The following is an 11,993-nucleotide window of genomic DNA, read 5'->3' on the forward strand; positions in this document are numbered from 1 at the left end:
TGCTCCTATGTACAAGAATATAACTACTATAATACTACTCCTATGTACAAGAATATAACTACTATAATACTACTCCTATGTACAAGAATATAACTACTATAATACTACTCCTATGTACAAGAATATAACTACTATAATACTGCTCCTATGTACAAGAATATAACTACTATAATACTACTCCTATATACAAGAATATAACTACTATAATACTACCTCCTATGTACAAGAATATAACTACTATAATACTACTCCTATATACAAGAATATAACTACTATAATACTACCTCCTATGTACAAGAATATAACTACTATAATACTACTCCTATGTACAAGAATATAACTACTATAATACTACTCCTATATACAAGAATATAACTACTATAATACTACCTCCTATGTACAAGAATATAACTACTATAATACTGCTCCTATGTACAAGAATATAACTACTATAATACTACTCCTATATACAAGAATATAACTACTATAATACTACTCCTATGTACAAGAATATAACTACTATAATACTACCTCCTATGTACAAGAATATAACTACTATAATACTGCTCCTATGTACAATAATATAACTACTATAATACTACTCCTATGTACAGGAATATAACTACTATAATACTACTCCTATGTACAAGAATATAACTACTATAATACTGCTCCTATGTACAAGAATATAACTACTATAATACTACCTCCTATGTACAAGAATATAACTACTATAATACTGCTCCTATGTACAAGAATATAACTACTATAATACTACTCCTATGTACAAGAATATAACTACTATAATACTGCTCCTATGTACAAGAATATAACTACTATAATACTACTCCTATGTACAAGAATATAAGTACTATAATACTACTCCTATGTACAAGAATATAAGTACTATAATACTGCTCCTATGTACAAGAATATAACTACTATAATACTACCTCCTATGTACAAGAATATAACTACTATAATACTACTCCTATATACAAGAATATAACTACTATAATACTACTCCTATGTACAAGAATATAACTACTATAATACTGCTCCTATGTACAAGAATATAACTACTATAATACTACTCCTATGTACAAGAATATAACTACTATAATACTGCTCCTATGTACAAGAATATAACTACTATAATACTACTCCTATGTACAAGAATATAAGTACTATAATACTACTCCTATGTACAAGAATATAAGTACTATAATACTGCTCCTATGTACAAGAATATAACTACTATAATACTACCTCCTATGTACAAGAATATAACTACTATAATACTACTCCTATGTACAAGAATATAACTACTATAATACTACTCCTATGTACAAGAATATAACTACTATAATACTGCTCCTATGTACAAGAATATAACTACTATAATACTACTCCTATGTACAAGAATATAAGTACTATAATACTGCTCCTATGTACAAGAATATAACTACTATAATACTACCTCCTATGTACAAGAATATAACTACTATAATACTGCTCCTATGTACAAGAATATAACTACTATAATACTACTCCTATATACAAGAATATAACTACTATAATACTACCTCCTATGTACAAGAATATAACTACTATAATACTACTCCTATGTACAAGAATATAACTACTATAATACTACTCCTATGTACAAGAATATAACTACTATAATACTACTCCTATGTACAAGAATATAACTACTATAATACTGCTCCTATGTACAAGAATATAACTACTATAATACTACTCCTATGTACAAGAATATAACTACTATAATACTACTCCTATGTACAAGAATATAACTACTATAATACTGCTCCTATGTACAAGAATATAACTACTATAATACTACTCCTATGTACAAGAATATAACTACTATAATACTGCTCCTATGTACAAGAATATAACTACTATAATACTGCCCCCTATGTACAAGAATATAACTACTATAATACTACCTCCTATGTACAAGAATATAACTACTATAATACTGCTCCTATGTACAAGAATATAACTACTATAATACTACTCCTATGTACAAGAATATAACTACTATAATACTGCTCCTATGTACAAGAATATAACTACTATAATACTACTCCTATGTACAAGAATATAAGTACTATAATACTACTCCTATGTACAAGAATATAAGTACTATAATACTGCTCCTATGTACAAGAATATAACTACTATAATACTACCTCCTATGTACAAGAATATAACTACTATAATACTACTCCTATGTACAAGAATATAACTACTATAATACTGCTCCTATATACAAGAATATAACTACTATAATACTACTCCTATGTACAAGAATATAACTACTATAATACTACTCCTATGTACAAGAATATAAGTACTATAATACTACTCCTATGTACAAGAATATAAGTACTATAATACTGCTCCTATGTACAAGAATATAACTACTATAATACTACCTCCTATGTACAAGAATATAACTACTATAATACTACTCCTATGTACAAGAATATAACTACTATAATACTACTCCTATATACAAGAATATAACTACTATAATACTGCTCCTATGTACAAGAATATAACTACTATAATACTACTCCTATGTACAAGAATATAACTACTATAATACTACCTCCTGTGTACAAGAATATAACTACTATAATACTGCTCTTATGTACAAGTATATAACTACTGTATATACTCGAGTATAAGCCGACCCCCCTAATTTTACGACAAAAAAACTGGGAAAACTTACTGACTCGAGTATAAGCCGAGGAGGGGGAAATGCAGCAGCTGCAGGAAAATTTCAAAAATTAAAATGGTGGGAGTTTTTGGGTGCAGTAGTTTCTAGATGCTGGGGAAGGGGAGGGGGTGTTTTCATTGTCTGTCTGCCCCTTCTCTGAGCTTGAGGACTGGGATTTTTTCCCCCTCTTGGAATGCAGCCTGGCTGTATATAGGGGATCTGCACCCTTGTATTCAGTAGACCGGGCACTCTCAAACACAGGGAAACCTCATGTGTCTGTATATCACAGTCATTTTCTACTTTTATATGTATTCTAGGGAAAGGAGGGGTTTAGAACTTTTATTTATTTATTTTTTTAAGCTCCTGTTTTCTACTATTTTATGGGAGATTCAATACTTTTTTTTTTTTTTTTTTTTTTGCTGACTCAAGTATAAGCCGAGGGGGGCTTTTTCAGAACAAACACTGTGCTGAAAAATTCAGTTTATACTCGAGTATATATGGTAACTACTAAGATACTGCTCCTATGTACAAGAATATAATGATTTCTTTAGCCATAAGTCTTAGATTTGTTTTTGCAGCACTTTTATTTACAGCCATTATGTATTTTCCTGTATATCTATAAATATTTCTTCCCTTTTGTTGCCTGGTGCAGATGTTTGCCCTTGATAATAGGTATTATATACGCCTTCCATATGACTATCTGTAGCCCCCCACTCTATGTGACTATCTGTCCCCCCGCCCCTCCCGTCTATGTCACCCCCTGTTCATGGCTCCTGCGTGTAATCCCCTTCTACTATTTCCATGGGGCCGGCTCTTTGGCTTCAGCACATGTGAAAGGTCTGTCAGGGAAAGTGCACACTCGGGGGTGTGAAGTAAGAGGAGCAAGGTGCAAAGTGAGGGCGGTGGATTGGAGTGCACAGTGTCAGCAGGCTGCTGTTGAATCTTTGCCAGTCACGTCTCATTCCAGGAAGCCGGGGATACATTTAGCCTCAGGCTGCACATGAAAGCAACATTCGGAAGCCTGACTGTGTCAACATGCAGAGGGTGACAGGGAGGTGACACTGTCAAAACAAGTGAAGGGGAACTGAGCTGTCTGCCTGACATCAAAGTGCCAGAAGCTGGCGGCCCCCACTCCTGCACTTAACCCCTCCCCTGCTGGGTTCCTGAGAAAGGCCCTATTGTTATGTGCACCTGGACCAGTGACTCACACACCTTGCCTACGTGTCACACTGACCCTGGGAGTGCGAGGGAGGGGGCGGCTGCTTGGACAGAGGCCACCGCTATCCTATCACTCTGCTTTTCCACGCCGTCTACATTAAAGGGCCACAAAATTTCACCAAATAAAGATATTTTTTATTTTTTCTCAAAAATATTAAATTTTTTTTCCCCTAAAGAGTCCAGATCTAATAGAAGAATATAAAGTGCTGCGTTCTGGAGCCTCGAGCCCCATCCTGTAGGGCAAGTCAAGCAAGAGCTGGCAGATTGGGGGGGGCTGAACAAGGTTCGAAGCCCCTTCAAGTTCAGTGCGGCAAGAAAGGTTCCTTTGCGTTTTCAAGGTCTTGCTTTAGCCGGGAGCGGAGTAGGCCGGGGAGTTATTTTGGACCAACTGCTACAGAACTCCAGGCCCAGACAGACTGCGGATGAAGAGCAACCAAGGTTGGGGGTAGGCCTGCTGGTTGGCTGGTTCGGCCAGATTTGTGGGACTAAGCTACCACCACACATCTCGGAAGTCCACATCACAAGACTGTCTCCTCCTGGTGGACTACCTGCCATGAGCCACCACATTCACTTCACCACCTTGCGGAGTCTTATACTGGTTGACCCCAGTATCTCTTGTGGAGTCTCATACTGGTGGGTCCCAGTTTCTCTTGTAGAGTCAATAACTGGGCGCCCCCAGAATGAACGTTTGTACAAGCAAAGTTTAGTCCTCCCCTCCTCAGTCTTTGGGGTCTGCACCCATGCTGGGTACCTGTTTAAGTGCTTGTAGTAAGGCAGAAGAGTCCATGGATGGCATGGCTGGGGAGTGGACTTGGGGGACGCCATCTTGACTCAGCAGTCCAGACTGGGGTAAGTTGGGGTATAACATAGGCATAGATCCTGGGTACCAACATTTTTCCAGCATGGGCAGATAGGCAGAGGGTGTAGGGGGTAGTAAATAAAAGGGGAAACAAAAGGGTGGATGAGCGGGGTAAGATCCTACTGATGAAAGGTCACTGCTGCAGTATCTGGGGTCTGCTTCAGCCGTCTCCAGCCTCGCCCTCTTTTTTGGAATTTCCTCTTGTTCCTGCTTGATAACCCTGTCTAGGGTCGGGGATCTCGAGGGGTCTTCCTTTACTGCACCCCCTTGTTCCTGATTGGAATCGACCTTATCCACTTCTCCCCCATACCCGCTGTCTGTGTCCGTGTCGGTGCCGCTCTGCTCTCCGGATTGGAGGGGGGCGGCGCGGCGGATCACAGGGACACAGTTGGTGGCTTGAGCTTTAGGGCTGGGTTTTTCGTCCTGTTTGGTAGCTCTGGACGGACTGTGGCTGAGATCGGAGGCCACACGATGGAGGTGAGCCACGAGTTCACGCTTCTCTCCTCCTTGTAGGAATCTTAGAGCTTCTTCTGCACAAAGCTGGAACCCAGAGCGAAACATCTCCTCTCCGGAGGTTTTACCGCTCACAGATGAACCACCTGGAAAAAGGAAATGACATATTATAAGACGCAAGCAAAACATAGAAGTGCAATGAGCTAGAAGCATCCTGAAACAAGATGGGGATGACCCTACAAGTCCAGGACCATGACTGCCATCCTTCACCTACAGTCCCATCATGCCAGTCTCAAGGACCCTTCACATCAGCAGGCAAGACATGACTGCCATGAAGCTCATATCCCACATCTGCCCTGCATTAGATGGCGAGCTCTCTGGTCTAGCGTAGATGAGATACTGACCTTTCTGAAGTGTCAGGATCTGCTGCTGCTGCTGCTCGATCAGGTTGGATAAGGACTGGACGTGTTTAAGGGTCAGCTCCAGCACCACGGCTTTCTCAAGATGTCCCAGTGTCTGTAGAAAGAAGATAAAGGATCAACAACCAAGACAAAGACCAGCAACAGAGTCAGGCCTTAACTCTTCTCACTATAGAGGGTCCGAGGAGCCCATGTCTGACCATAAGCTGTAGCGCTGTCATTACAGAACCTCCCCAATAAATATCGGTCCTAAAGTCATCATGACAACCAATATGTCCAACAGATAGTGCAGACATACTACATGTGCCCAGGGCCCACCTGAGCAGCTTCCTACTGTCTATTAGATGGCATACAATTCAGTGTCTGTGTCCAGCCTTGCCACACAGCTGGTCACTCTGCTTTCCCAGACTTCTGAATGACCAATCTTACTAAATCAGTAGGGATTTTAAGCAAACCTGCCATACGTCTGGGAAAGCTGGGTGACAACTGCAACAGCCACCATATTGGTTGTTATCTAGTTCCAGCAATCGCAATGTAGGATTTTTAATATCCTAACTGGACTGTGTAGGATTAATAATAATCTGACCACTTATTCTGGATGATCAGACATCTATAAGGAGCCTTTGTAAACTCCTTCCTTCAGATTGCAAGCTCTTGGGGCAGCCTAGGTCATTATTTCTTGCATTGCACAAGTTGTCGCCTTCTAACTGGTTCTTGTGAGGTCAGGCCTTCAGGACAATACAATGATTATATAATACGCCAGCTCCTTGTCACACGGCGCCCTAGAATCACTTTCATAATTGCAGGAGCGCAGAGCGCGGCGGTCACATGGGCGCGATACACATCCCATGGCTGTCACATGCACCAGCTATCAATGCATGTGATATTGCCTTTAGGAAAAACCCTTCTAATTCTGCAAAATCCTGAATCTTCAGGCCAGAGGCGACGGAGATTTCACTAACGTCTTTGGCGCAGTCTCTTACCGTCAGCTTGAGTTGCTCTGGCAGCAGGTCCTTGAGTTGGGAGATACATTCATTAATCCTATCACGTCTTTTCTTTTCAATAAGTCGGTGAGGGAGCTTGTAAGTTTCCTGCTAAGAAAAGACATATCCATGTCACGCCAATGTAGGACAGGCAGACTGAGTCACACAGCGCTCCCTAGTGCTCAGACTGGGTCATTGCACAGAAGCAAACATTACATGTGATGGTACACGTGAGACTCTAATCTTACACACCCCACTGAGAACATGTAGGCAAACGTGCAGACTGTCTGCGCCGCGCAGGCGACTAGCACACCGTGTACAGACACATTCACCAGCAAACTATAAAACCAAACAAGTCATAAAAAGCCATAGGGCTGATAAAGAAGGCTGGGACTCCCTGGATCACTCCAGCTGACTAATGCCACAAGGTCTATACACACATATATAGAAAACCACACACACTTATACATACACACACACACTACAAGCAAGTGCACAAATCACAAGCGCGATAGACCCCCAAGCCAAGACACAGTTGGAAAAGTTCTCACCTTGCCATCCTCACATCTCTTCACATTTTTCCTAGGTTTGAAAACAGGATACATATGGGAAAAATCCATCCTACAAGACAGAGCGAGGTCCAAGTCAAGGAAATGTAAAAGTACAAGAACACAGTAAGCAGGAACAATCTTATAATAGGACAGTGATGAGGAGAGTTCCAGTCCTGACTCACATTACTAATATGTATTCTTATCATATTCATTACATATGACTTGGCTACTATGTATTATCTCATGTTATATACAACACCTATAGGTGGCTACAAACCATAACTTTCTACTTAGTGTCAGATTCTATCCCAGCCATATACTTAGCTATAACCCTGCTATAAGGGCTACAATGTATCAGCTGATATTACTATATAATCCATATGGATTGCTACAACTTGGAGAGTCCTTCTATAACTATCTACCTGGAGTTACTGCAACTCTTATACTATATAGAGAGAGAGCTATAGCATATCACTGGGGGATCCTATATTCCTCCTATAATGGCTACTATGTGTCAGTGGAAGATCCTCTACATGTAACACTGCTGGATCCTATATCCCAGTCTAGATGTATCACCAGATCTTCCTACATCAGTCATCCATATTACTATAATGTAGTGAATCTGTGATCTCCATCAGGATTTCTGTAATAGGTCAGTGCAACTTTCGATAGTCTAGATTTACCCAACAATGTATCTATAGATATCACCCATATAACTACAAGGTGTAAGGTACTTATACTCCTAGAGATGTCTACAGTATGTCAGTGCAAGTGTCTAGATTTACAACAATGTATCTGTAGATATCACCCACATAAGTACAATATACTGAACCTATAGATTTCTACAAGGTGTCAGTACAAGTGTCTATATTCTAATGTAACAGCAATGTATTTGTCCTCATCCACATGGCTACAATGTATCCCAGGGAGATCCCATAGTCCACAGCAGACCACTATTGCCTCATGCTGTAGGTAAGGTTACTATTAGTTTTTGGCCACATTACAGATTGCAGTCCCATAGGTTTCCATGAACAGAACTTACCCAGACAAGGGGTTAGGTCTTTCCAGACAAGCAGGGGGAGGCTGGGCACTGGGGATTCTTTCCATGCCAAGTGAAGTTAGATCCAGTAAAGTGTAGGGCAGAGCAGATAGTCCATACAGCACAGGCTGGCTCTCCTGCACTAGTCCTATGGGCACAGGTAAGGAGTTGAGGTCAGAGTCTCAGTGTGAGCGCTATCTGCTGCTCTGCATGGATATGATGGTGTTATGAGCTCCAGCTTCTGGTTAAATGGATGGGAGGGGATGTAGTGAGCTGATTGGGGGGGGGTAGTGGTGTGTCCCTCCCTGTGACAGCAGCACGCCCAGTGCCAAGTGAACCAGCTGCTGCTGCTGTCATATGAAGCTCACGTGCTGCTCAATGCTGCATCTGTTCCAGGCACACAGGGGTGTGGAGCTGCAGACTAGTGAGTGCACACTCACAGCCACAGGACTGCCAAAGGACATGGTGTCACTGCAAATCCAGCACCGGCTGTGCCCAAGGCGTGTTTATGTACCAGAGGGAAAATAATAAAAAAAAAAAGGTACAAGAACAGATTAACACAAGTACATAAGCACAGGTAAAAAATAAAGTAAGTTCATGGCTCAAATTATAGAGAAAAATAATACAAATACATTGAACAAATGAAAAACAGGTGAAATAATCATTACCTATTCTAAAATGGTATTGTAATAAACTAGAAAGAATGTATCGAGACTAAGAAGCGTCCTGCAAATGTAATAGAAGAAATAAGAAAGAAAGATAAGAAAGATATCGGAATAGAATAAGAAACCGAAGAAACAAAAGGAATAAACAATAAATGTAGCAAAATAATAACAAGGCGGGAAGAAACAATGTGAGACTCAGGTGGTAAATCCAGGGCGGCTCACGAGGAGCTCCAGGCGCAGTCACGGGGATAACATGAGCTCTGGAGTCACAGGGAGGACACAGTCACATTTCTGCAGCATGGGAGCGGTAAACACAAGAAGAGGGAAAACCGGGGCAGATGGAGGCAAAACACGAGCTAATCCAATAATCCCACACAGACATTTCCTGACAATGGGAGGATTGTGACTGATATGTCATGTATGTGTGCGGGGTCACAGGTCGGCTAGGTCCAGTGACATGCTGGGGGTCCACAGTGACGTGGCGTGTATACTGCCGCACCCCCATAAATGATCATCGATGGCACCTGATAGGAGCTGAGTTATCAAATGTTCTCGATATTATCGCTTTTTAGTTAATGAAAATCCAACTTTGGTTCCCTCTGATCAGTCTTCTGTTTCTGGTTCTCCCGGGTTATCAGATTTCAGATTATATTATTCATTTACTGTGGAAAATGATTACACTATATAGCAACAGGTGGCTCACAGTTTGAGAAAGAATGCTGATTTCTTTTTTATTTAAAGTGTTGCTGTTATTGGAAACAGTCAGCAAGGTGTTGGGCATAGCTGAGTTGTTATAATACTGGGGGACAGTTTCCCTACATCAGTCTGGTGTAAATTTGCTCCGCTCCTCCTAGTCAATAACCTGCTGTCTATAGATTGTCTATAGTATCCTATGTGCACTGCTCCCCCTGCTCTATACCCTGCTGCCTGCAGATATGATACTATATACAGTGTGCACTGCTCCTCCTGCTCTATACCCTGGAGCCTGCAGATAGGATACTATATACAGTGTGCACTGCTCCTCCTGCTCTATACCCTGCTGCCTGCAGATAGGATACTATATACAGTGTGCACTGCTCCCCCTGCTCTATACCCTGCTGCCTGCAGATAGGATACTATATACAGTGTGCACTGCTCCTCCTGCTCTATACCCTGCTGCCTGCAGATAGGATACTATATACAGTGTGCACTGCTCCTCCTGCTCTATACCCTGCTGCCTGCAGATAGGATACTATATACAGTGTGCACTGCTCCCCCTGCTCTATACCCTGCTGCCTGCAGATAGGATACTATATACAGTGTGCACTGCTCCCCCTGCTCTATACCCTGCTGCCTGCAGATAGGATACTATATACAGTGTGCACTGCTCCTCCTGCTCTATACCCTGCTGCCTGCAGATAGGATACTATATACAGTGTGCACTGCTCCCCCTGCTCTATACCCTGCTGCCTGCAGATAGGATACTATATACAGTGTGCACTGCTCCCCCTGCTCTATACCCTGCTGCCTGCAGATAGGATACTATATACAGTGTGCACTGCTCCTCCTGCTCTATACCCTGGTGCCTGCAGATAGGATACTATATACAGTGTGCACTGCTCCTCCTGCTCTATACCCTGCTGCCTGCAGATAGGATACTATATACAGTGTGCACTGCTCCCCCTGCTCTATACCCTGCTGCCTGCAGATAGGATACTATATACAGTGTGCACTGCTCCTCCTGCTCTATACCCTGCTGCCTGCAGATAGGATACTATATACAGTGTGCACTGCTCCCTCTGCTCTATACCCTGCTGCCTGCAGATAGGATACTATATACAGTGTGCACTGCTCCTCCTGCTCTATACCCTGGTGCCTGCAGATAGGATACTATATACAGTGTGCACTGCTCCCCCTGCTCTATACCCTGCTGCCTGCAGATAGGATACTATATATAGTGTGCATTGCTCCCCCTGCTCTATACAGCGCTGCCTGCAGATATGATACTATATACAGTGTGCACTGCTCCCCCTGCTCTATACCCTGCCATCTGCAGATATAATACTATATATAGTGTGCACTGCTCCCCCTGCTCTATACCCTGCTGCCTGCAGATAGGATACTATATACAGTGTGCACTGCTCCTCCTGCTCTATACCCTGGTGCCTGCAGATAGGATACTATATACAGTGTGCACTGCTCCTCCTGCTCTATACCCTGCTGCCTGCAGATAGGATACTATATACAGTGTGCACTGCTCCCCCTGCTCTATACAGCGCTGCCTGCAGATAGGATACTATATACAGTGTGCACTGCTCCCCCTGCTCTATACCCTGGTGCCTGCAGATAGGATACTATATACAGTGTGCACTGCTCCCCCTGCTCTATACCCTGGTGCCTGCAGATAGGATACTATATACAGTGTGCACTGCTCCCCCTGCTCTATACCCTGCTGCCTGCAGATATGATACTATATACAGTGTGCACTGCTCCCCCTGCTCTATACCCTGCCATCTGCAGATATGATACTATATGCAGTGTGCACTGCTCCCCCTGCTCTATAATCTGCCATCTGCAGATATGATACTATATACAGTGTGCACTGCTCCCCCTGCTCTATACCCTGCTGCCTGCAGATAGGATACTATATACAGTGTGCACTGCTCCCCCTGCTCTATACCCTGGTGCCTGCAGATAGGATACTATATACAGTGTGCACTGCTCCCCCTGCTCTATACCCTGGTGCCTGCAGATAGGATACTATATACAGTGTGCACTGCTCCCCCTGCTCTATACCCTGCTGCCTGCAGATATGATACTATATACAGTGTGCACTGCTCCCCCTGCTCTATACCCTGCCATCTGCAGATATGATACTATATGCAGTGTGCACTGCTCCCCCTGCTCTATAATCTGCCATCTGCAGATATGATACTATATACAGTGTGCACTGCTCCCCCTGCTCTATACCCTGCTGCCTGCAGATAGGATACTATATACAGTGTGCACTGCTCCTCCTGCTCTATACCCTGCTGCCTGCAGATATAATACTATATATAGTGTGCACTGCTTCCC

The 11,993-nt window shown here is 42.3% G+C and overlaps 1 protein-coding gene across 2 annotated transcripts; it reads right to left on the bottom strand.

Moving 5' to 3' along the window:
• Window positions 1-4,083: 4,083 nt before the first annotated feature.
• Window positions 4,084-8,569, bottom strand: BHLHE40 (basic helix-loop-helix family member e40). Of its 2 annotated transcripts, none has more exons than XM_075287360.1 (5): window positions 8,278-8,569; window positions 7,236-7,305; window positions 6,685-6,795; window positions 5,687-5,798; window positions 4,084-5,428 (listed from the first exon to the last, which is right to left on the bottom strand). In XM_075287360.1, the coding sequence occupies exons 1-5, from the start codon at window positions 8,340-8,342 to the stop codon at window positions 4,689-4,691; spliced, it is 1,098 nt and encodes a 365-aa protein (XP_075143461.1). In that variant the 5' UTR covers window positions 8,343-8,569; the 3' UTR covers window positions 4,084-4,688. The 2 variants fall into 2 exon arrangements, with proteins under 2 accessions (XP_075143461.1, XP_075143462.1); XM_075287361.1 differs by having other exon boundaries at window positions 6,685-6,792; window positions 8,278-8,568.
• Window positions 8,570-11,993: the final 3,424 nt, after the last annotated feature.

The sequence above is a fragment of the Leptodactylus fuscus genome, chromosome 9 (assembly GCF_031893055.1).
Source record: "Leptodactylus fuscus isolate aLepFus1 chromosome 9, aLepFus1.hap2, whole genome shotgun sequence".
Classification (NCBI taxonomy): domain Eukaryota; kingdom Metazoa; phylum Chordata; class Amphibia; order Anura; family Leptodactylidae; genus Leptodactylus; species Leptodactylus fuscus.

What these genes read in the sequence shown, in the direction of transcription:
- BHLHE40 (XM_075287360.1), bottom strand. Translation starts at nt 8,342, where the DNA reads ATGGAAAGAATCCCCAGTGCCCAGCCTCCCCCTGCTTGTCTGGAAAGA. An exon ending in AGACCTAACCCCTTGTCTGG is followed by an intron (nt 7,306 to 8,277) that starts GTAAGTTCTGTT and finishes TCTGTCTTGTAG; the next exon opens with GATGGATTTTTCCCATATGT. An exon ending in CAGAGCAACTCAAGCTGACG is followed by an intron (nt 5,799 to 6,684) that starts GTAAGAGACTGC and finishes TTCTTTCTACAG; the next exon opens with ACACTGGGACATCTTGAGAA.